At 41.3% G+C, this 26,196-nt stretch overlaps 2 protein-coding genes and 2 long non-coding RNA genes across 4 annotated transcripts; 3 read left to right on the top strand and 1 right to left on the bottom strand.

Annotated features, from left to right (window-relative positions):
* Positions 1–4,437: 4,437 nt before the first annotated feature.
* On the top strand, positions 4,438–6,167 carry LOC311075933 (uncharacterized protein). The gene is made up of 2 exons (XM_084103655.1): positions 4,438–4,747; positions 4,858–6,167. Exons 1-2 carry the CDS (start codon positions 4,589–4,591, stop codon positions 5,458–5,460), a joined length of 762 nt encoding a protein of 253 aa, XP_083959781.1. The 5' UTR covers positions 4,438–4,588; the 3' UTR covers positions 5,461–6,167.
* Positions 6,168–7,632: 1,465 nt separating this feature from the next.
* Positions 7,633–14,687, top strand: LOC311075932 (uncharacterized protein). Its single transcript, XM_084103654.1, has 4 exons — positions 7,633–7,789; positions 8,987–9,167; positions 9,602–11,169; positions 14,467–14,687. Exons 3-4 carry the CDS (start codon positions 10,339–10,341, stop codon positions 14,467–14,469), a joined length of 834 nt encoding a protein of 277 aa, XP_083959780.1. The 5' UTR covers positions 7,633–7,789; positions 8,987–9,167; positions 9,602–10,338; the 3' UTR covers positions 14,470–14,687.
* A 1,451-nt stretch (positions 14,688–16,138) lies between these two features.
* LOC311076782 lies at positions 16,139–25,465 on the bottom strand. Its single transcript, XR_014604704.1, has 3 exons — positions 25,333–25,465; positions 16,794–16,870; positions 16,139–16,671 (listed from the first exon to the last, which is right to left on the bottom strand). It is a non-coding gene; the product is annotated as an uncharacterized lncRNA (long non-coding RNA).
* LOC311076769 lies at positions 18,683–21,922 on the top strand. Its single transcript, XR_014604699.1, has 3 exons — positions 18,683–18,824; positions 21,464–21,640; positions 21,776–21,922. It is a non-coding gene; the product is annotated as an uncharacterized lncRNA (long non-coding RNA).
* Positions 25,466–26,196: the final 731 nt, after the last annotated feature.

Genomic DNA, 26,196 nt, shown 5'->3' with positions numbered 1-26,196 from the left:
GATAAGTTTTAAACATAAAGCAAATGTAATAAAGTAGGCCTGTATTTTTAATTGTAGGCTAATTTTAAACTGTATAATAGCTGTTTTAACTTGTAAAATAAGTTTGAAGTTTCAATTTAGAGTTAAAATAAATACATGTGTACAACTCTTTTTAGCAAAAGCAATTTTTAAAAGCAATGTAGACGAAAACTATTCAACGTTTATTTAAAATTACATGGGGTACTTTTACTTTAAGTTCAAGTACACGCATTTGACCAGCCAATGGGATTGTAGCCCGCGCAGTGAGTGCACTTTATGCGCGAGAAGAAGTTGGGAGGGACTGTGCAGTGCGCACAAAAATTATTCCATGATGGCTTTCTCACTCCTGACGCTGTCGACGGAGAATCTTCTTCAGAAATTGAAAGAATCCGGAATAAATATCACCGAAGCACAGAAATTCAGAGGTATGTTTAGTTTTAAGTATTGTGAAAATCCGTTGGTTCCCTTTCGAGTTGAGCACTTGACATAGCGTCTGTAATTAGGCCTACTGACGCGTGAGGGAAAACCTTTCTTCGAAAATACTGACCTGACAAAACCAACGTACTGTTATTACGTTTTAAACTTATTGTTATTACAATTATTTGTATTTTTTAGCCATAAATTAAGATATATCTTTTAGCATAACTTATAAGGTTAACTACTATACCGCGAGACCGCGGCCATAGAAACCCACTGTATTCCGGACATCACGGTAGGGCTCGACATTAAGCCTTTTTATGTGCTTGTCCTTTGGACAAGTAAATCTGTCATTCACTTGTCCGAGTAAAAAAGTTGCTTGTCCGGAATTTTTGTGCGTGCGTGCGTGTGTGTGTGTGTGTGTGTGTGCGAATTAAATTAGAATAGCCTAATAAGATAATATAGGGCTGTTGTTATACCCTAGGTAACGTTAGGGCTGATCAAATTAAATCATTTACATTGAAAATTTACAACTGTATTAAATAATGTTATGAGATTGTTTTAAATATTTTTGAATATACAAATATGAAACGTTGGAAAGAATGATACTTTTAAACATGAAAGTAAACCGCCAGTAGGAGGCGGCAGGCGACCGTCTTAATGAGCGAGTCATTGAGTCATTCATTCAAATGATTCGTTCAAACAACTGATTCATTCAAGAATGAGACAGATGTTTATGAACGGGTCATTGAATCTTTGACTGAGCCAATTCGTTCAAAACGCTGAATCATTCAGTAATGAAACACGGTTAAGTGTTGCTGTGAGATGCGTTACGGTTCTGCTGTGATCTTTGTTTGGAACTATTTTCGCGGCTGAAACAGAACAAAAACCAATATTCAAAAAGTCAATATTGTGTCTAAAATGTAAGTGACTTAATTTGAACTGTTTATTGAACTGTTGTTATGAAAGCAATGTCACATTTTCAGTCGTGATGGTAGTCAGGAAAACGACACTCGTCATGTGAGGTTGCTAAACTGTATGTTAAAAATATTCAAACACATTTTGAATTTTGGCACTGGCAGTATGTTGTTAACTGTGTTTAAACTGAGTTTACAGTTGTTTGGACTTCTCCTCGAGAGGCTGCACGAGCCTCAACAGCGCAACCTTGTTACCGTCAGTAATACATTTATTATCCACTATCAATTGCAACTTACAATAAATATAATACAATCAGAATCATTCTCTCATTTTAGTGATTCCCTAGTTATTTTTTTGTTATTGACGTTTAATCGGGCTACTTGTCCGGTCGGGCAAGTAAAATTCTCTTTTACTTGTCCCTTCAAAAAATCCACTTGTCCCGGACAAGCGGACAAGCGTTAATGTCGAGCCCTGCACGGTATTCCGGACACTTGACCATTCCCCGCAAATTCTATAAATAAACACTTTCAGGTCACGGCATCTATATATATCCGTGTCATCTTTGCCTCCTCCTCTTTCGATTCCGATCAACCCTATGTTTCCAGAGCCAGTCGTTTCTAAGAAATCAACGTGAGTTTCTAACGTACACCAATGACTGTTCAGAAAATGGCAGGGGGAGGGTTTTCCGGCAGGACAAAAGGAAGAGGGTCTCGAGAATACCTTGGCTCTTAAAACATGATCACCCACCAGAAAATGACAAAAAAACATTCTTATGTTCTTATAAAATAATTATGAGTTACAATTTGCAAATATTTGTACTTTTTTAAGGGATATACACGTTCAATTAATCTCCGTTAATAATCTGTTAGACAGAACTTTATTATATTAAATATTAATCAAAAATGATTCACACCTTCACAAAATCCAAATATTCAGTGTAAGAGTAAAAATGACATAACATTATTTATAGTAAGTTTATTGATTCACAGCTTATTTAGAGTTTTGACCTCGACAACCCAACTGCATTTACCGCAAACAGTAAACTAAAAGATTGTTTTGGTTGAATCGGTTCAAAGGAGTCATTAGTTCGCGAATCGGACGTGTCATTAGCGGACTTGTACACGTTGTGTGATTATCCCGGCAGTTAGGACATCGCACAAGATTTGTCAACACAGAAAACATTTCATCATAGTTTTGTTTTGTTTATTGAAAGTGTTTTTCATGTCAGCTGAATGAGCGGAACGCTTTTCAGAGAAGATAAGGCAACGTAATTTTTTTTTTTTTTTTTTTTTTTTAGCACAACACCCAGCAGTAATTCAGGAAAAAAATACCCGAATGCTCCACATGAAACTGGTCTTCCGATCTATTATCATCGTGTCAATTCTCAATTGATTTTGATTAATATGCGCAAGGGAGCGAGAGAGAGCAAGATAGTTTGAAGACGGTGAGGGTGCGCGCGCGCGACCGGGCCTCTCTCTCTCTCTGCTCGTTATTTCAGTAATACTGTCACCCTGTCACAAGCGCAGCAGTCATCTACATCACTCACCGATCAAATAAGGCTTTGGCGAGACAAAAAAAATCGCTTGTGAGAGAGATGCGTGAGTGACAGAGAGACTGAGGGAGAGCAGGGAAAGGAAATGCCGCTGAATGAACACGCTGCGTGTTTTAAATAGCGTAAAACATTTTTTTATAACGAAACGCAATTTGGCGGCTGGTGTTGATTCTGTGGCGCACCGCCACGAATTAGTCTATGTGTGGGAAACACTGCTTTAAGCAACAGCCTCTGGTGGAACTGCAACGGAATTCTGGCGTTGTATTGCGCATGCGCGAATTTAACTGCTACTTTGCGACGTTCTACTGTAACGGTCTACTACGGGAGAACAGCTGATTTGCCGGAGTCGCTACAACGTGAGAGATTAAGTATTGCTTACACGGTAAATCCAAGGTTTTTAGACTTAGTTACATCATACAATAGTAAAAACTACTCTTCTGACAAAAGATTGTCATGTAATGCCAAAAGTAATCCTTCTCTTGCTTTTTTAAATGACATTTTTTTGTATCTCAAGAAATGAATTAATGCCGCGTTGCGCTGTCCTGTTTACGGTTGCTTAGTGATTTTTACGTTCTTGGCTACGGCGGTGTGACAGCATACTTCCGGTCGCCGTAGCCGTTCCATTCGCAGCTGTTGCTTAAAGTCCCCATTAAGTTACAGAAAAGCTTACAAATGCATGTCTTCTTTTGTTAACGTTATGTTAGGGAAGAATGTCAGGGAAAAAGAGATACAGCAGGGAAATGCTAGACGTAGCATTAAATGCTGTAAAGTCAGGAGAAAGTGTGAGGAGTGTCTCACAGAAATTTGGGATACCAAAGTCTACCCTGTCAGACCACAAGCTGGGGAAATCTGAATGTGGGCCTCATCCAAATAGGGCCCTTACCCTGGAGGAAGAAGAATCTTTAGTCAATTATATTGTTTGGATGGCAGATCATGGTTTTCCCCTAACAAGAACCATTGTCAAGTGTCTTGGCCTGGAAATAATTAAAGAAAGCAGCCAGAAGACTCTGGTCAACCTGGAGACGGGGTTGAGTGACAACTGGTGGGTCCGTTTCAAAGCTCGCCACCCAGAGCTGACCACCCGGACACCGGACTCCCTTGATAGGGCCAGGGTCCTTTCTGCAACACCTGAGGGAATAGATAATTTTTTCATGTTACTTGTAAAAATTATCAACCTCAACAGTCAGCTGTGAAACTGTGATGAGACGGGCTTTGGAGATGAGCCAAAGTCGAAGGAGAAGGTGATCTGCCAGAAGGGAAAGCGCCACATCTACCGGCAGCAGACGACCACCAGGGAGCACATCACTGTGCATGTAGCAGTTAGTGCAGCTGGTGAAAGTGTCCCTCCCTTCATAATATATCCCCGTTGCCTTCCCAGTGTGGCGTATGCCTTGGGTGGGCCAGAAAATAGCCTTTACGGCTATGCAGACAAAGGCTACATGAAGGCAGAGCTGTTTTTGAAATGGTTGGACCATTTCATTAAGTATGCCCCTCCTGCACGGCCTCTATTCCTTATAATGGACCAGCACGAAACCCACTGTGGCCGTCAAATAATAGACGTCTGCAGGGAAAACCAAATTGACATTCTCCTCCTACCCCCCCACACAACTCACATGCTGCAGCCACTGGACATTAGTGTTTTCAACCCCCTGAAAGGGAGTGTTCAGCACCCTGGCCAGTCGCATGGGCCTGGTGAGAGGAGACATGGTGGTGGGCAAGAAGCACTTGTCCTCTGTGCTGAAACATGCCTATGAAAAGGCCGTCACAGCAGCCAACGTCAAGGCAGGATTCCGGAAGGCAGGCATCTATCCTCTGTCAAGAGAAGTAGTGGACATGACACAGGTTAGGTTCTTCATTGTATTCCCTAAAAATATTCCTATTAATTGTGTTATGCAACTTAAATCTAACATAATGTGAAGAATACCAGTTTTTAACTTGAGCACTCTATCTAGATTGTAAAGCTCGTGCCCACTGCAGCTGCTGTGCCCATCTCCTTCATTGCAGCCGATGCTCCCACCTCCTCCACGGCAGTAGCTGCTCCCTCATCTGCTGTGCCCAGCTCCACCACAGCAGTGGCTTCTTCCTCCTCTGCTGTGCCCACCTGCTCCACTTCACCTGTCTGTCCTACTTGCAACAAAAGTACAAAAAATTACTTGGTGGAAACTGGCCTCATTCCACAATATTTAGCGGACATCCTGGTCACACCCACCTTTGGCCAGAGAGCGGAAGGGATACGGCGTTGGGTGCCACTGCAAGCCTTGACAACCTGGAGGCCAAAGAAAAAGAAGAACAGAAGAAGAAAAGGAAGGAGGAACAGGAGAAGAATAGGGAAGCAAAAAGGGATACACAGGCTAAGGCAGCAAGAAGAGGAGCGCCTGCAATGGATGATGGCAGCTACTGTTCAATCTGCAAAAGCACCTTGCCACCAGGGTCCAACGCAGAGGTGGATGAGTGGATCCAGTGCGACCTCTGCGAGCTGTGGTTCCACATGGCGTGTGTGGACGCAGACACTGTCCCTGACGGAGAGTGGCTGTGTCACAAGTGTGGTGTTGTAAGAATTGAGAAATTAGGAAATGCCGGACAGTCTGGTTGGGGAGCACCCAGACCCTGAGAGGACAAAGGACCTCTCTGGAAATTACCATTTGAACTCACCATTTGAGAGGCAAAGTCTCACCTCAGAACACATCTCTCCCCCTCTTCCTCACGCCCCCTCTCACATGCTCTTCCTCACTCCCCCTCTCACATGCTGAGACCATATGTAAATCACCTAAGAAAATGTATAGTCTGATGTGAATGATTATCACAGAGTATTTTTCATGTTTGGTATCATTTAAAATGTCTCATTGCGACTGGTACAAATGTCTCATTTCCAAATAAGTAAAACAAAAGGTAATAAGGTTTTTAAGAGTTTATGGATAACTGGCACACAGGGAGGGGATGGCCTCTAGACCAATGGTCTCCCTACACCCAATGGTGTAACCTCTTGAATGCAAATTTATTTTGTTAGTACATGCGTCCAAGTGAAAAGGGTCTTGACTGTATAATGAAATGTAGCAAAGGGTTCGGGCCCTTTCTGTAACTCAGATTCGCCCGTGAGGCTGAGAGGGAGACCTCTCTGCCTCATGTATTTCTTAATGTTGGGTTGCATCTCTTTTCTTTATTCCAGAGAATTTGATGTTTTGTATCGATTATCTTTGAATTGCTTATGAAATTGGCATGATACATTTACCTGACATAATAAATTGTTACATTTGATTATTCTAACTGACTTTTACATTATTTTCATTAAAGAGTTAAAAGGAATAGTCAAACATTCGCTCACAATTAATGATCCACAGATATCATTAAAACCTTTTCATTTATGGAGTCAGATGAAATAACGAGAGAATACATATTCAAATGTATTGCATTTAATCAAAAAATACTTTGCCTCGAGAAAAGGACAGTAACACGTTAAGACCTTCCGTGCTGGTCGGATGCCTCCATTGGGCCGATCGAGCGCGAGCTTACAGTGTCACTATGTAAATAGATGTAAATAGATATAGATAGATAAACAGATAGAATAGATAGATAGATAGATAACGTTAGATATGGACATAGAAGTCAGCAATAATATAAATAGTTTCAGATAAAATAATGTAAAAAATAGTTTATACACACATTATTATTATTAACGTTATCCATCATAATCATCATCATACATTCACACAACACTATAATTTCTATATGTACATATCAGTCATTATAAATTGTTATTGTTAAAATTAAGTTATGTGTTAATGGGTTAATTTAATGTTATTTGTGTTCATTCTGTTTTTGTGTTTTTTTAACGTTAATGATCAATTTTATGTGGGGAAATTAGTTCTCTTTTATAATAATTAAATGCGTTCAATAATTCACCAAATTGGCAGAATTGTGTTTATTTACGGTAAATTAATCCTCCACATGGCTTTACATGAGCAGTATTTCTAGCTATAACAATATACTAAGATGATTTAAAATTCTTAAATATAACGTTAACGTTAGAATATAATGGTATCGACGTCAGTTTTCAGTTGTGCACCACCATTTTAGACTGCCATGTGCTTCACATGAGCAATCGTCGATTAAAAGAGTGTATAGACGCTTATAAATAATAAATATACAACATATGAAGATTAATATCATTATTTTACAAACTTATAGTTGTTAAAATGTATGTGTTTTATATTAGAAATGACTTCTTCTTACCTGTCCAAAACACAGTGAGTAGAAATTTTCAGCCGTCCGGTACACCGTGAGTCCTCACGGTAATCCGGACACTGCGTCTCCCAGCAGTTTTTTCAAGATTTCTCCAAAATAATTACTCCAAAATGTGTCAATCAAACTTTGGAACGTGTGGAAGGCATGTCCCCAGAGACAGACGAGCCAATCAGGTTTATCTTTCCGCGGATTGATATCTTACGGGACTTTTTACTGTGCAAAGTGTCTGGAATACAGTGAGTCTACGTTACTCTACCGCGAGACTGTGGCCATAGAAACAGTTCAAACCCATCGCGTTTTGTGTAAAAAAAAAAGTCAATGTAAGCCAACAGATTTATAAATTCAGTTTCCCAGAATTTTCGAACAACTCTTACTTAACGTTAAAGGGGCTATATGTAGTTTTCAGCGGCCTCTAGCGGTGATGTTTCAGATTGGAACCAATACAAATGACTCAATTCTCCATGACATTTGTTCTTCTTTTTTAGAACCTTTGGTTTTGTTTTCAAAGAAAAGATATAGAAAGAGAAACACATTTGTGTCTGTCTGCCGCAAAAGTACTAAAATCGTTCCAAGACAATTTTTGCGAAGGCAGCCAGAAATCATCTCTCTGCTTGCAGTGCGTCAATCCCGCTTTTCGTCAAGGTAAGTGTATACACACACGCACGCACCACATTATACGTCATCAATAGCGGTTCACTTCCGCGATTTGGTACGATTGCGTTCATATCAGCAGTGAACCATACTGGAGTTCACATGAACCGTACCCCAGACCACCCTTTTTAAGCGGACTCGAGTTCGGAAGACAGCGTTCACATCATCCAAACGAACCGAACTCTGACGTCATTCGAACCTGAGTGCACACCAAAAGTGCTAGTGTGAAAGCACCCTTAGTGTTAGCAGACTCCATGTCATAAGTTGCAGTGTCGTCACTGTTGAGTGCAAAGTCAGTAGACGAGGCGAGAGGCTGCGGAGCGCGCATGCAGGTCTCAGTCACGTCACTGAGCCTTCACATAGAAATAGGAATACTTGCTTTCAGAGGTAATAGCAAAACCCGCCAAGCGGATCATTTTAATGTGAGATTACAACCCCTTCACACACAGGCAATAAAAAAAGGATTAATTTTAGTAGAAAAACTAGCCCCTTTAACTTACCCGTGTTCATCCCGGAGGCGAGCGAACGCTTGGCCTGTTTCTATTTTAACGCTTCTAGTCGGTCTGGAATTAAATAATTTACGAATATCATCCGTGTGAGTTGATTTTATTTATATCAGTTTTATTTGGTAACGTTAAATATTTAAATAACGTTCTAAACGTTAGTCCATGAGAGTAATAATTTAGTCCTGTCAGTCATCACAAGCGAACTATGTGAGCAGCAGTCAACCGAGGCGAGGGCTCGGAGATCGAGGCGTCCGTCAGCATCGAGCCCCTCCTAAAAAAAATGGAAAGTGAAGTTTGTTAATCATTTATCAAAACTGGTAAATTTGTGAAATAATTTCTAATCTTTGAGCTGCTCATTTAAATAAGTTTGCTTCTAATCATACACTCAGAAAAAAGGTAACGTTAACCGTTACTCTCTGTACATATTAGGCCTATTACTTCAAGTGTACATATTGGTACCTTTTGACTTTTGTACCTTAGGGTACTGCCCCAGTGACAGCTTTGTACCTTTTTTCTGAGAGTGTATATGTACAGTTATTATAGTGTGTTTTTCTAAATTAAAGTCATATTTTATACTGATGATTTTCCATTGAAAGTTTAAAAATTATTTTTAAAAAGACATTGATTTTATTGTTGTTAACCTCAAGCTCACATTGATCATTCTTTCTTTTCTTTTTTTCAGAAAATTAGGTGGACGGGGAAACAGATTGTGGCCTCACAGAGAACATTATCTCATTTATTTCAAGGCTCCTTTAAAAAACAGTCCAAGTTCAAAAAATTGGACATGAGATGAAGGAGGTGATAACACCAACACTAGAGCCAGTGCCAGCAGAATCCCACCAACAGACTTCGACTACAGAAATGCAAGTATAACATTGATTATTGTGTATTATATTTGTCTCATGTTTAGTGGTCTTAGGTGAAAATGGTCATTTTGACCCTCCTCCACAAAATAGTGGATTACTCAGTCAATATTCATTACATTTAATATTTAGGTTTTCATCAATATTTAAGTTTGTCTTTTTTCAGAATTTTTTTTTTTAACAAAATCACAAATATGAGCCAGGGAAGTTTCTGAAATTTGGTCAATTTGACACGGATTGACTCATTTGCATAATACCTTTTTTAAGGAATTAATTGTGCACAATGTTGCAGCTTTAAATTTAATATCTCTCTTTGTGATCATAAAAATGTAAGGTAAGGAAATAGTGAATGACATATGGTTTTGAGGTTTAACTTTTACTATTATTATTATTTTAATTATTATTGTTCTGTACTTTTAAATTTGATCCAATAGGAGATTGCTGTCTGTGGCGAGGGGGGCGTGGTTCTGCAGAGTCTGTAGCGGGAGAGAGAGGAAGGAAGCGAGCGGTGAGTAAGTGGGTCAAGTGCAGATGATGAACACCTGTGTCTGATTTCAGTAATTGGCGTGGAGAGACCGGATATAAGCACGACCGGGAGAGAGTGTGGGAGAGAGAGAGGGACTGGGACCTCGTGTGCTGCTGTGGACTGAGAGAAGCCGTCATTTATGTGCTGAGTTATGGACTGAGTTTGTGCTGTGTTTTTTTACACGGTGAACGCGCTACGAGCGCACCTTTCTGTTTGTGTTTTCAACTTGAGTAAATAAACGAGTGTCCCAGTCATCGCCGACCCCTTGTCTTCTTCCTTCCCTCATTACGAGAACTGAACCTCATCACACTGGTGCCGAAACCCGGGAGGGAAGAAGAACGCCGCCGCCATGCAGACCCCGCCAGCAACGCCATTTGCGGATATCATCCAGTCGCTCGCCGGTCTTCACCAGGAACAACACCAACACCTGCTGGCGATCAAGGAGGAGCAAGACAAGCGGTTTGAAGCGCTCCTCCGGTCCCAGCATGAAGACCGCGAGCTGTTCCGGAGCTGGGTAGACCGGGAGGTTCGGGCCATCCCCCCAGCAAGAGACTCATCATCGCAACTGCCTCTCAACAAAATGGGTGCCCAAGATGACCCAGAGGCATTTCTGGACCTGTTTGAGAGGTCAGCGGAGGATCGGGGATGGCCCAAAGCGGACTGGCCAATGCGGCTGATCCCATTGCTGTCCGGGGAGGCACAATTAGCCGCACATCAACTGCCAGTCCAGAATCTCCTGGTCTACCAAGACCTCAAGCGTGCCATCCTACAGCGGGTCGGTCGGACTCCAGAACAACATCGACAAAGGTTCAGATCGCTGACCCTGGAAGAGTCCGGCCGGCCCTTCGTCATGGCACAACAGCTCCGGGACTCCTGCCGCAAATGGCTGATGGCCGACCAAAGCGACGTCGAGGGTCTCATCGATCGTGTGGTACTGGAGCAGTTCATAGCGAGGCTACCGAGGAGAACTGCTCAGTGGGTCCAGTGCCACCGCCCGACGTCGCTGAACCAGGCCATCCAGCTGGCGGAGGACCAGATGGTGGCGTGCCCGGGGGTCGGCGAGCCCCTCCCATCTGCTTCTCTCTCTCTCTCTCTCTCTCTCCCCCCTCTCCTTCTCTCTCCTCTAGGCCGGTGCCACTTCCCCGGACGCGTGGAGGGTTCCAGCCGAAACCAGCACCACGCTGGAGAACGGGCTTCCCGACAGAACCTACGGTGACACCCAGGGCACCTCCCAGGGGAGGGAGCTCGATCCCTGGGCAGTTCTCCACCCAAAGTGCCCCACCGCTCTCTCCACGCCAATCCCTTGATCCGCTTCCTGCCGCCGGGGTGGCGGTAAAGTCTGGGCCGGCCTGTTGGCGTTGCGGGGATCCGGGACATTTCATCGACCGGTGTCCAGTGATGGAGGTGGGGACACTGATCCGGGTCCCCGACGCGCCACAGGCTGCCCTCGATCAAGCTGGCCTGTACCAAATACCAGTGAGTATCAAGGGGGGTATTTATCAGGCTTTGGTGGATTCAGGATGTAACCAATCCTCCATACATCAAAGCCTGATTCAACCTAGGGCATTGGATAATAGCCGCGTGGTTAAGGTGCGGTGTGTGCACGGGGAAGTGGTGAGTTATCCTATTTTGCCTGTGGAAATTCAATTTAGGGGAGAAAAGCATAGTGTAGAGGTGGCAGTTAACCCGCACCTCCGGCATCCGATAATTTTGGGGACCAATTGGCCTGCGTTTAATCAATTATTGGGGTATTTGTGTGCGGATGCCTCTTGGGGGAAAAGAGATGAGAGTGGGATAGCGGTTGCCCAGTTGGGAGAGGCTGATCCGGAACCTCTGGGGTCTGTTTCGGGGGAACAGAGTGCTCCAGAGCAAACAATCCTCACAGAGCGCGATGACTTTCCCCTGGAACAGTCCCAGGATGAAACGCTGAAAAATGCATTTGATCAGGTTTGCTCTATCGACGGTCAGCGTCTTCACCCTGAACAACCGCTCTCCTATCCATATTTTGCTATTTTGAAAGATAAGTTGTATCGGGTGACCCAAGACGCCCAGACAAAACAAGATACAACTCAATTATTGATACCTAAAAGCCGCCGGGAAATGCTTTTCCAGGCGGCTCATTGTAATCCAATGGCCGGGCATTTAGGACAAACGGCTACACTTAACCGTCTCATGGCCCGATTTTTCTGGCCGGGCATTCACGAGAACGTGCGCAGGTGGTGCGCGTCTTGTCGTGAATGTCAGTTGGTGAATCCACCGGCCAACCCAAAAGCACCATTGTGCCCCCTACCATTAATGCTGGTCCCCTTCGAACGAATTGGTATGGACCTCATCGGGCCATTAGAACGGTCAGCGCGGGGACACCGCTTTGCTTTAGTCCTGGTGGATTATGCAACACGGTATCCTGAAGCAGTGCCGCTCCGCAGTATTTCCGCGAAAAGCGTGGCGAGCGCACTGTTTCAACTAATCTCCCGGGTGGGAATTCCGAAAGAAATTCTCACCGATCAAGGCACGGCGTTTATGTCACGTACTATTCGTGAACTTTACGAATTATTGGGCATTAAATCGATCCGAACCAGTGTCTATCACCCACAAACGGACGGGCTGGTGGAACGGTTTAACCGCACGTTAAAAACCATGATTCGAAAGTTCGTACACGAAGACGCCAAAAATTGGGATAAGTGGTTAGAACCCCTCTTGTTCGCTGTACGGGAGGTCCCGCAAGCCTCCACGGGGTTTTCCCCCTTCGAGCTTCTCTATGGACGTCAGCCCCGTGGGGTGCTGGATGTCCTTAGAGAGACTTGGGAGGACGGACCTTCTAATAGTAAAAACGAAATTCAGTATGTCCTGGATCTGAGAACAAAACTCCACACGTTGGGGCGGCTATCTATGGAGAATTTGTTACAGGCACAGGATAAACAGAGTCGGCTGTACAACAGGGGGGCTAGACTGCGTCAATTTGCACCGGGAGATAAAGTGCTTGTATTACTCCCTACGTCAAGTTCAAAATTACTCACGAAGTGGCAAGGACCCTTTGAGGTCACACGGCGAGTTGGGGATCTCAACTATGAGGTAGCTCGAACAGATAGGGGCGGAGCACATCAAATTTATCACCTCAACCTACTAAAAAAATGGTCCGAGGCAGAATCAGTGATGCTGGCGATGGTAGTGAGCGGAGAGGAGGATCTCGGTCCAGAAGTGAGTTCAAAGTCACAATCTCTCGCTCTGGCCCCTGGGGGAGACCACCTCTCACCCTCCCAGCTCACTGATGTAAAAACAATACAAGCAGAATTTGCTGATGTGTTCTCGCCCCTGCCTGGTCGAACGAATCTCATTCAGCACCATGTTGAGACCAAGCCGGGCGTGGTAATTCGCAGTCGGCCGTATCGCTTGCCTGAACACAAGAAAAAAGTGGTTCAGAGCAAATTAGAAGCAATGCTAGAGATGGGAGTAATAGAAGAATCCAACAGTGACTGGGCGAGCCCGATAGTTTTAGTTCCTAAAACGGACGGCTCAGTACGGTTCTGTGTGGATTACAGGAAGGTGAATGCTGTGTCGAAATTCGACGCATATCCAATGCCCCGAGTTGACGAATTGCTTGATCGGCTAGGTACTGCTCGTTGTTATTCGACACTGGACTTAACTAAAGGTTATTGGCAGATCCCCTTGTCTCCCATGACCAAAGAAAAAACAGCTTTCACAACGCCGTTCGGATTACACCAATTCGTTACTCTTCCGTTCGGGGCTCCAGCGACTTTTCAGCGTCTGATGGACAGAATTCTCCGGCCGCACGCTGCATATGCCGCTGCTTATCAGGATGATATCATCATCTATAGTGGTGATTGGCAGCGACATATGCAGCATTTGCGAGCTGTACTGAAGACGCTGAGAAGGGCTGGGCTCACGGCCAATCCGAAGAAGTGTGCAATTGGGCGTGTGGAGGTCAGATATCTGGGTTTCCACTTGGGTCATGGACAGGTGCGTCCCCAAATTGATAAGACTGCAGCGGTTGCGACTTGTCCAAGACCCAAGACCAAAAAGGAGGTTAGGCAGTTCCTGGGGCTGGCGGGATATTATAGAAGGTTTGTTTCTAATTATTCGGACCTCGCCAGCCCGCTGACTGATCTAACTAAAAAGGAAGCACCAGATACGGTTCAGTGGACGGAGCAGTGTCAGCAGGCTTTTACCCAGATAAAGGCTGCTCTGTGTACCGCTCTTACATGCTCCTAACTTTTCTCTCCCTTTTTTGTTACAGACAGATGCATCGGACAGGGGGTTGGGCGCCGTCCTGTCCCAGGAGGTGGAGGGTGAAGAGCGGCCGGTGCTGTACATCAGTCGGAAGCTCTTGAAGAGAGAGACGATGTACAGCACCATAGAAAAGGAGTGTTTGGCCATCAGGTGGGCCGTTCTCATCCTCCGGTATTATCTCCTGGGGCGGGAGTTCACCCTCTGTTCGGACCACGCTCCCCTGCAATGGCTCCACCGCATGAAAGATACCAACGCGCGGATCACCCGGTGGTATCTGGCGTTACAACCCTTTAAGTTTCAGGTGATCCACAGGCCGGGTGCACAGATGGCTGTGGCCGACTTCCTCTCCAGGAGGAGGGGGGGGGAGGCTGCAGGCCGGATGGCTCCCCGGCCTGAGTCGGGCGGTGGGGGTATGTGGCGAGGGGGGCGTGGTTCTGCAGAGTCTGTAGCGGGAGAGAGAGGAAGGAAGCGAGCGGTGAGTAAGTGGGTCAAGTGCAGATGATGAACACCTGTGTCTGATTTCAGTAATTGGCGTGGAGAGACCGGATATAAGCACGACCGGGAGAGAGTGTGGGAGAGAGAGAGGGACTGGGACCTCGTGTGCTGCTGTGGACTGAGAGAAGCCGTCATTTATGTGCTGAGTTATGGACTGAGTTTGTGCTGTGTTTTTTTACACGGTGAACGCGCTACGAGCGCACCTTTCTGTTTGTGTTTTCAACTTGAGTAAATAAACGAGTGTCCCAGTCATCGCCGACCCCTTGTCTTCTTCCTTCCCTCATTACGAGAACTGAACCTCATCACACTGTCATTGGTGAGAATTCATCCTCTATTGAGGGTCATGTGAATGTCCTGCATATCCAGTACAGCAAGATGCGAGACACCTTGGTGGTCAAAGACCGAATGCAGCGAACTTTTGCATGGCGAAGGAGGGAGATAAGAGATGGGATGACTGTGGAGGATATACTTAAGAAATACCCTTTCTTAAAAACACCCTCAGGGGTCAGTGATATCACCGATTTTATATCAGTTCTCAGCTTAAAATAAATGTTGATGTAAGTTAAAAGTATACTAAACTGATCATTTACAGTTATAACTCTTTTGTAAAAACATTTCATTTTCTAAACCCTCAGGTGAACAAATATATGTCCATTCAAGCTTAGAAATATTTGTACAATGATATTACTAAAGGGAAATTGCAATGAAAGAGGCAACATAGAATATTAACATATATTAAAAAAATTAGTTCATGTGAATAATTAACTTTCTCTTTCTGTCTATTTTCAGTTGTGTGATGAAGTTGACCGAATGCATTCATCAACTCTCAAATCTTAAAATTTGTCCTTTTAAAGCAGGGCTTAGTAATTTCGGGATTTCTTCGCTGTATTCTCGCTTTTTGCTCGCAGGTGTCTCTCTAGAGCTCCCCCCACAGCTTCGGAATAGATATTTGACAACACTGTTGTAAAAACTCATTGGCGATTCTCAGACACCAGAGGCTAGTAGATCAACGACATCAAAGCAGATCGGACATTCTTTAAAACGTCTTCTTCATTCGGGTTCGAACAGCGTGAGGGAGCGCAATAATGACAGCATTTTAGCAGATTTCTTTTGGCCGTAAAGCAATTCGTTACATCGCGAGACCTGATATCACGCGATACTTCCTGACGCGGCGGCCCGCCGGCTCAAAGTTGCAAGTGCGGATTTTCCGCTCACGGGCAGGGGGGTGCGAAACGACCACCATTCAACCCGAAATAAGTAATATAACCATTCCAGTGACTCCGAAGCTGTTCAGTTAAGGTAAAAAAGTTACTTAGTTCACCTTTAAGGGCACTGCCCCAGTGACAAGCGTTTTGTACCTTATAATGGCAAATTTGTACTCCATACAGCACATTAAAAAGGCCAGTATGCTCTTTATCATTTATTAAACATTCAAAATTACATTTTTCACAGGATGAACATTTTAAGCACTATCACAATGTGTCATAACAGGATGCATATATTGAGCAATTTTACTTCAACTTTTTATATTCATTTATACATTTACATTTTTTTTTTTAATTTAACAGTAAGAATATTAAGCTTAATATTATATTAAGCTTTTTTTCTAAATCAGTACATTTCATTAATCTTTTTTTTTTTTACCATGTAATATAATATGTTAAATCAGTACTAAATCTCATTTTAAGTACATTTTCTACTTTTAAAAAAGTTTTGATTGTAACTTTATACCCTTAAAACATTTGATCAAAAACACACATTTCACCAAACACAGTACTACACATTTCATTTGAACTTTTTAAACATTCTTGAGGATCAGAAACAATTTATTATCAGCAGAGTATCTGTCAAGGGCCTGAAAGTCCATCTCTTGCCCTGGTTTCTTAATACTGCATTCAAAGTCAACTTTGACTGTGTACGCATGGAAGTGTGAATCATACGACATTGGTATTAAAAACTTGCCACACAGAAAGGATTTTCTTCTACACCTTGTGCATTGATATGGTTGTGGCATTTTCAGCACAGGATATTAATTATTCGGGTGACAGTTATTGGAAGGGGCTTGCCACCCATCTCAGTAATCTTTGCTATGGCATGCTGCAGGAAGGTCAATGTGTTCTTCATGTAGGGTGGATAAGCCAAGTTGAAAAAACACTTTGACAAGGACTTGAAGCCTCTTGGATAAAGCCATTTTCCAGTCAGTTTCTACCAATTGTATGGAGTATCAGCATCAAACTGTGAGAAGAAAAGAAAATGTTAAACATCTATCAGTAAAACAATGCAACATCTATCAGAACTGAATAACCGGACCTTTATCAGAGTATTACAAAATGACAGTTTAACAAATAGTTCCATACCTCTCCCAATGTGATGAAGCTCTCAACTTTCTCTTTAAAGATGTGGGGCAGAATCAGTGCTGCACGAAAGTCAGAATCTATTGTAAAAAATAAATAAATGACTCTTCAATAATTTAATATTAGAAATTGCCTGTTTTCATATTCATTTATATCCATAAGTAACTTCCTTTACTCATTGTTAGTCATATTTCTGCAATTTGCTAAAAACAGCAACTGGAAATATAAACAAATGTTGCGTAAAATGCATGAAATTGTTTACAAGCTGGTTTCAAGTGAATACATGTTTTACCAATGATACAATTTGCGCATGAAAGGGCAAACCCAAACAGAAAATTAAGATATAACTGACAAACTGTTTTCTGGTGTTTCTAACAAATGTGCAAAACAGCCATATATACATGTACATATATATATATACAGTATATACATATATATATATATAAAAAGCTATCGAACCTCTTTAGAAAATTTGGACTGAACCGCTTCATATTGATTAGTTCATGAACTCTTTATAAACTTTTTGAAGCAACAAATTGGAATATCAATGGATGGACAGAAACCTCTCAGATTTAATTTAAAATATCTTCAGTTGTGTTTTCGAAGATGAACAAGTCTTAGTTACAATAACGCAAGTAATTGATTACATTTTTAGTCGTTAGTCCATGAGGACTGTTAGTCCACTCTTTTTTTTGAACGTATAAAAGAGTATAAAAAGTTGAAGTAAAATTGCTCAATATATGCATCCTGTTATGACACCTTGTGCTTAAAATGTTCATCCTGTGAAAAATGTAATTTTGAATGTTTAATAAATGATAAAGAGCATACTGGCCTTTTTAATGTGCTGTATGGAGTACAAATTTGCCATTATAAGGTACAAAACGCTTGTCACTGGGGCAGTGCCCTTAAAAGGACAAATTTTAAGATTTGAGAGTTGATGAATGCATTCGGTCAACTTCATCACACAACTGAAAATAGACAGAAAGAGAAAGTTAATTATTCACATGAACTAATTTTTTTAATATATGTTAATATTCTATGTTGCCTCTTTCATTGCAATTTCCCTTTAGTAATATCATTGTACAAATATTTCTAAGCTTGAATGGACATATATTTGTTCACCTGAGGGTTTAGAAAATGAAATGTTTTTACAAAAGAGTTATAACTGTAAATGATCAGTTTAGTATACTTTTAACTTACATCAACATTTATTTTAAGCTGAGAACTGATATAAAATCGGTGATATCACTGACCCCTGAGGGTGTTTTTAAGAAAGGGTATTTCTTAAGTATATCCTCCACAGTCATCCCATCTCTTATCTCCCTCCTTTGCCATGCAAAAGTTACAAGTTACTTGATATTGATGTACCATATAAATATAAAAATATATGTATAATAAAACGATCAAAATGTATCATAGCATCTCTTACATATGATGCAAAAATATAATTGATTATCAGTTTGTTTAATGGTTTATCTTCTTCAGTACAGTAAATTTCCCCACTGAAATAAAGATATGGTAGCCAATTGAATGATAGCACAGAAGTGCAAAGTTTGTTTACAATATGAATTGTGATGTGAAAAATGTATTTTGTTGTACTTGATTGTTATATATAGTGTCTACATGTAACTAAAGGTCAGAATATATATATTTATTCCTTATACATATTAGTATTGCTTATTTTAGGTTTTTGATAACTGTTTTTATGTAAAAGTGAACTGTAATAAAAAATTAAATAAGTTATTCTAATTCCTATTTCTTCTAAATCCTAATCTAATTACTATTTTCTTTTATACACAAATTTAGCATTCAGTTCTTTTCATAACAGGCAGTGAGCAAAGAAGTGGTTTCTGTTGAACAGGAAATAGATACGTCAACCCACAAAGAGCAGATACATTTAGAGCAGAACAGGGAAGACTGAAACAGACACAAAACAAGTGAGTTATGTAAACATGTCCAAGATGATATTAATATTAGTCAGTCTTTTCCTTGGGAATATTCCTTCATTTGTATTGTCAGAATCATCTAAACCGAGTGAGTATGGTATAACTGCTATTTTTAAAATATAATGTTGTTTTTTCTTTATTGATTAGTTATGACATTATGTTGCCTTTACAAAACATATAACAAAAAGTATTTTTTAAAAACCACATGGTTTACCAAAGTAATTTCTAAACGACTTAAATCAGGGTAGGGTACGTCATCTTTTTATTCATTTCCTCCCCATTTTGTGGTTTTATATAAAAAATGTAAAACTATGGAAGTAATGTGGTTGTACAACATTTAAGATGTTAAAATATAATATGTTAACATATACAGGGCCTAAAAAGTCTTGCCACAGAGTTTATTTCATCAGAAGAGGTGACCATTCAGTACTACTCAGGAAATTGTGAAGTTCTTCAGCAACTTGTCGCTGAGAAGTTGACAAAATGTTCAGACGATTGCTTTCCAAAATGTCTGATCTGCTATGATGTGTACACGCAACATGAGCTTAGGCTACAACCTTTTCTGTTTAGTTTTTTATACAAATTACTGAATTAAAATAGTCTAAGAATTCTTTTGCAAGACATATGAGTTTACTTTTAATTTTAATCAGTAAGATTGAATAAAAAAACACATTTCCTGTTTGTATACGTGTCTGTCTGGTCCTCTGGGGCCTCATCTATAACCGTTTTGCGTACGCACAAAACAGGCCCTAAAAGAGGCGTACGCCACTTCCAATGCATAAATTGTGATTTATAAAAACACACTTGACGGGAAAATTTGCGCACCTGCACGCATACTCTGACCCATGCTTACGAACGTTTAGCAGACGGAGCAGCCCAGCAAACAGAACGTTGGCATAATAACGTACCCAACCTTCTAACAACGTTGTAACAACATGGCCAAAAGGTTTCTATAACTACGTTGTGTGGTGAAGGTTGTTACAGCGTTGTCACAGTGTTGATATTAAACCACTGTTCAAGGCCATTGCTTAAGGTTGTGACACGTTTTAAAATTCAACCACCCGTTTATCGAAAGCTAAATGGTTCATAATTTGAGTGCTTTTGACCGCCGTATCAATATTAAAACGCCGTCTTCATAACAAATAAGTGCCGTCAGGGGATAAGTTAACGTCACATGCCGCCACTCGCCGATAGATGTTAAATTGACGCCACTCAAAATGCAGATTTATGAGCTCATCTACATCGCCTCTCCTCTACTGAGTTTGAGGACTCTATGGCAAGTCGGAGAGGACAATCCCGTTTGGAAGAGCGCAAAAATGGCAAGGAGAGGATTTGTTTTGCGGTGTAAACACACTGTAAATGACTTTGAGTGTGAAGTGTAAATGTAAATGAATTTTGTTCAAGAAAAAAATTAAATAAATAAATAAAATAAAAAGGTCTAGCTTTAGATCCGGCGCGATGTAGTCTGGCTCGCCCCTCCCGTTATCAGAGACCAGAAAAATGTCTAGAGTCAAATAATTTCAGATGTCTAACGGTGATTAGGGATCGCATAAATGCCCAGCTCATTTGCGCATAAATATCCCTTAATTTCCCTTTATGCGATCCCTTAAATTCATTCATTAAATTATATTTAAATGATATAACAAAGTTCGGGAGGAGCACGTTCAGATAATCAACCAAATCAGTATGGGATGAGTTAATCAACTCATTGAGTGCGATAGGATTGAGTTAGCCATTTGGCTTAGAACTAGGCTAGTAATGTCGCTGTCTTCACGAAGTGCTGAAATGTTAATGTATCATCATGACATGGCCTGTCTGGAAAAGAAGACCCAAAAGCTGTGAATTTGTAGCAAATCAAACTTTATTTTTTATGGGGTGGCCTGTCTGAGTGTGTGACTCCCGGCCTAATGGTGTCCCTGACCGGCATTAGCCTAAATAATTAGTAACATTAAGCATTTAAGTTAACTGAAATAAAGCTGAAATTAGGCTAAATAAAATTGGCCTATAATATTCGTTGCAATTTTTTTAATGAAAATTAGAAATGTTGCCTTGCAATAAACTGAAATAAGTTAAAGTTGAAGCTCTAAAATTATGAACTGGAAAGAAATAAAAACTTAAACTAAACTTAAATAGCCTCTAGCTAATGTAACCCTGAACATGTCAGAGTAAGGCTGCACCGACTGTATATTTCCCCCAATATACATATTTAATGCCTAACCCTGATGTTCAGATGTTCACCTATGGAGGCTGTATGGGGAACAACCAGAACAACTTTGTGACAGAAAAGGAGTGTCTGCAGAGCTGTCGCACTGAGGTTGTGTGTGTGTGTGTGTGTGTGTGTGTGTGTGTGTGCTTTATATGATTGATGAGGACACAAATTTGCATAATGACATGGGTATTACACTGGTATTACAGCATAAACATGGTTAAAGAGGACATTTCCTGAGTCCTTGTAATTAAAATGGCTTAAAAAACATACTAAACGTTTTAGCAAAAATGTAAAAATGCAGAAAGTTTTCTGAGATGGGTAGGTGAGGTTTCATTACGCCTATGGAAAGTCCTCATAATGATAGGTGCCAACATATGTGTGTGTGTGTGTTTATGAGACCGTTGTTTTTGTGTGTGTGATTCAAAGATGGATTACGGCCCAGCTGAGTGGCCCATAGTGACCCAGCACACACTTCATCTTGGTGTGGTCTTAATATATAGTGTATTTTGTCCATCTAGCTGCCTGTAGACTGCCTATGTACACTGGTCCTTGTAAAGCAGCCATACCCATGTGGGCCTTCAAATATTCTGCGGGAAAGTGTGTGCCCTTCATATATGGAGGCTGCAAGGGCAATGGCAACAAGTTCGACAGCCAGAAGGAGTGTGAGGAGTATTGCGGAGTCAAGATGAGAAGCGGTAGGACACACATATTACACTGGGGGGAAAAAACAACACATTTTTTTTCATTAATATTATTTATCTTATTATCAAAACTGTAAAGAGAAGCTCATATTGTGATACTTGTGTAATTTTTTGTTTTTGGATTTGCAGGAGATGACTAGTTTCTCACGGTGAACTGAGAATGGTGTGAATAAGAAAGGAGCATTACTTTGTTTTTAAAACAGAAAAGTGCAACATGGATCTGTTTCCGAAAGGCATTTACTTCAACATTAACACAATAAATAGAAACCTGTTCAATTGTCTGGTTGTGCAGTTTATTTTTTATACATTTTAAGATGCTGTGGTTGTTGTTGTTGGGGGTTTTTTATTAAATAAAATTAAATAAAATGTATCTAATTTAATTTTAATTAATTTAATTTAAATTAAATTAAATAAATAAAAATATTTTAAATGTATTTTATTTTATTTTAATTTTAGGGATGTGCTCTATTTTCCTCTCACTGAATATTTTCCCTGGATTCCCCAACTGACAGTGTCCAGGAGAGGTCAGTGTTGTCTACTGAAGGCGATCCTCTGAACAGCTCTAGTCTTTGCAGTTGTGTGAAACCGCCTGCTGTTCTGATTTCACTGCTGATCTGTGACCAGCTTTATGGTTCTTGTAACAATACTGAAGCATTACGTTCAGGCTTATAAAGCTGATCCTGCATATTATGGGCAGTTTGGTAGTTTGGTACTTAATGGTAGTTTGAGCAAAGTCCCCAGCAGGCCTGCCAGGCTTCCTGCCCGCTGTTTCTCAGAATTCACGGCTGGTGATGTTGCTGTGAGAATGCTGGGAATATCCGGAGAGGAAAAAGGAACTGACGGCTTTCAGTGACCTTCCGGCCAGGGCCACATCACCTGCTCACACACACCCTCACACAGAAACAAATACACTGAAGCCGTAAACGAGCATGTACAGTGGCTCCAAAAAATATTTGGACACTGAATGCATGCCTAAAATATCTGGATTTCATTGCATTAGTTTCAAAATATCAAACCAAGTTTGCGCTCAAATGTTGCTGGAGCTTTTCTCAGAATTAACTTCATGATTTTAGTGGCTGTATGAAGTCAGTTCATGTCCTAGCAGAGTAACTACAGTTCCACTAACCTTGTTCCACTAAACGTTTGACAACAAAAGTGTCTACAGTATTAAAGAGGTGGTATAATGCCCTTTTCACATGATGTGAAATATGTCTTTGATGTCCCCAGAGTGTGTATGTGAAGTTTTAGCTCAAAATACCTCCCAGATATTTTTATATAGCATGTTAAAGTTGTCACTTTTTGAGGGTGAGCAAAAACGCACCGCTTTTGTCTGTCCCTAAAAATGCAAATGAGCTGCTGCTCCCGGCACAGTGGGCGGAGCTTCAACAGCTTGTGTCCTTTTACCTCACACAGACATGCACTGAACATTTCAAAAACTTAACCTTTTATGTTCAAACTGAAGTCATAAAGCTGGAGAGACTCAAGAAGAAGTGACAAAATTTCTGAATGTTAGTTGATGTAGCTGATGTGTAGTTATCTTCTAGCCATTTATTAGCATATTCTGTCTTGATAATCTATAAATCACGTTCCCGGGGGCGGGGTTTATGTACATTTTAGGGTTAGTGATGTCACTTACCCTGGAGGAATGTCGTGTTCAGCCTACCAGCCGTTTGTTGTAGTCCTTAAAAAGCAATTTCTTTAAAAGCAAATATCTCCCTTTGCTTTGAACTTTGAGCATTGTAACTTTGCAGATGTTGTTTATGCTCAAACAGCAACATTACACACTAACTAAAGTTAGAAAAGTGAAATCATATTCAACCACCCCTTTAATACAATAAAACTGCACAAGATGTGTAGTGTGTACATATATAAACACACAAACATCCGCACTTACCAGCACATGCTGATGCAGCAAACACAAAGCTACAGCACACTCATTTTCACATAACACATTTTCAGTTTTACCCAACCGCACATTGCAAAATCTGAACTTCTTTAGAAATCACACACTTGTGTGTCATATGCTACAGGTGTTTGCACAAAAAGCACTGTGTGAAAACGCAAAAACAAATGTGAGCGACCGCCCCTGTCTTCACTACCAGTTCTACCAGAAAGACTCGGGAGGCAAAATAATGCAACAACATTTATTAACAGCCCAGCAAGCAAGTATTGTGATATAAAGTTCTTTGGCGTAAGCCCCGTCCGTAGCTCGCAATCCGAGGGTATGGAATCCGCATTTCCTGCCTGAAGGCGAAGGCAGGGGCACAGCCGACCCCCGGGAGGTATGGGAAGGGACCATCCTGGTGGTGGTGGGGAGGATGGAGGGGAATGGAAGCGTCAGCATCTGCGAATTCAGACGTGTAAGAACTGATCTTTTATCCTACAAGTATTCGAACACTATTGGATAGATGAGAAGCTAATAAGTGACGTAACAATTGAGTCTTCCCGGCAGAACTTACACTAAAGCTTTCATTTGATTTCAACCCGCATCCACCTACTGTGTATAAATGTTTATTAGTGATTTACTTTAAGACATGCTACCAGCGATCATACTCGCTGGGGATGGAGATTTAAAAAAATAATGTGTATCTCATCCTGCACTTTTTGTACAGTGGACATGAATGACACCTCAAATCATGCAGCTTGTTGTGAAGAGATGTAGTATTACTTTTACCACCCTGAACACAACTGCATAGCAACACCCTGGAAACTACCTAGAACACACTAGAGCAACTCCACAGCATTAATACAATCAAACTGCACAAGATGTGTATAGTAACACCCTGGAAACCATTCAGAACACATTAGCAACTGCATAGTAACAATCTGGAAACCACCCAGAGCACATAACTGCATAGCAACACCCTGGAAACCATCCAGAACACGTTAGCAACTGCATAGCAAACACCCTGGAAACCACCCAGAACACATAACTGCATAGCAACACCCTGGAAACCATCCAGAACACATTAGCAACTGCATAGCAACACCCTGGAAACCACCCAGAACACATAACTACATAGCAACACCCTGAAAACCATCCAGAACACATAACTACATAGCAACACCCTGGAAACCACTCAGAACACATAACTGCATAGCAACACCCTGAAAACCATCCAGAACACATTAGCAACTGCATAGCAACACCCTGGAAACCACCCAGAACACATAACTGCATAGCAACACCCTGGAAACCATCCAGAACACATTAGCAACTGCATAGCAAAACCTTGGAAACCACCCAGAACACATTAGCAAGTGCATGACAACACCCTGGGAACAATCCAGAACACATTAGCAACTGCATAGCAACACCATGGAAACGACCTAGAACACTTTAGCAACTACACAGCATTAATACAATTAAACTGCACAAGATGTGTATAGTAACACCCTGGAAACCATCCAGAACATCTTAGCAACTGCATAGCAACACCCTGGAAATCATCCAGAACACATTAGCAACTCTACTGCATTAATACAATAAAACTACACAAGACGTGTATATTAAGACCCTGGAAATCATCCAGAACACATTAGCATCATGGGTGGAGAGTTTTACAAAGGTAAGCACCAATCACATTTTCCTCAGAAAACGTATAAATATACTTTATATCGTATGTCTCATTGGTGAAACACTCTGGCACAGCTGAAAGGTGTTACACATAATTGAGCCTTCTTACTATATACATGTTGAGTCATGAAGTCAGATGAGTCTACCAGCTGTAGAGTTCCTGCAAACCTTTGATGTGCATGTTTCCCACAGGGTTGCAGTGGTCTGGGTAAATGAAGGATACATAAGGCATCTTGTGTGCGTCTATGTGTGTGTGTGTGTGTGTGTGTGTGTGTGTGTGTGTGTGTGTGTGTGTGTGTGTGTGTGTGTGTGTGTGTGTGTGTGTGTGTGTGTGCGTGAGACTCGGACCAGTTTGTGGTGCTTCTTTGCTGTGGGAAGACTGCTGATGTGTAAATATGAAAAGAGTGTGTGAGCGTCTGCGTGTGTACATGTGTCATGTCTGTTGGCAGCTCAGGAAAAACGGTTTCAGACCGCTGAACAGGATCAAAGCCAGTCAGCTTAGACAGAAGGGTTCACTTCTCCTTCGAGATACACACATGGTCACACACATATACATTTTCACACACATATTCAATCACACCCAGACTTTCCCACAGAGGGCCACTTTGAGTGAGCAGCTATGCAGAACTGCATAGCACACACACACCCTTGAAGGTATGGTTCACAGAAAAATGTAAAATTCTCTCATCATATATCAGCCTCAAGTCATTCCAAACCTGTGTGACTCTTTTTTCTGTGGAACACAAAAGAATATTTTTTTAAAGAATGTCTCTCTTTTCCATACAATGAAAGTTAATGAAGTCCAGTGTTATTTTGGACACCATTGACTTTCATTGTATGGACAAAAAACAATAAAGATGATTCAAAATATCTTCTTTTTTGTTCGACAGAAGAAACAAAGTCATGGAGGGTTGTAATGACACGAGGTTGAGTAAATGTTTTGGGTGAACTATCCCTTTGTCCCCCTTTCCAG

The sequence above is a fragment of the Abramis brama genome (assembly GCF_963993115.1).
Source record: "Abramis brama genome assembly, chromosome: 25".
In the NCBI taxonomy this organism is placed as follows: Eukaryota; Metazoa; Chordata; class Actinopteri; order Cypriniformes; family Leuciscidae; genus Abramis; species Abramis brama.
Note: the sequence above shows the minus strand (reverse complement) of the source record. Positions and strands in the feature narration are given on the sequence as shown.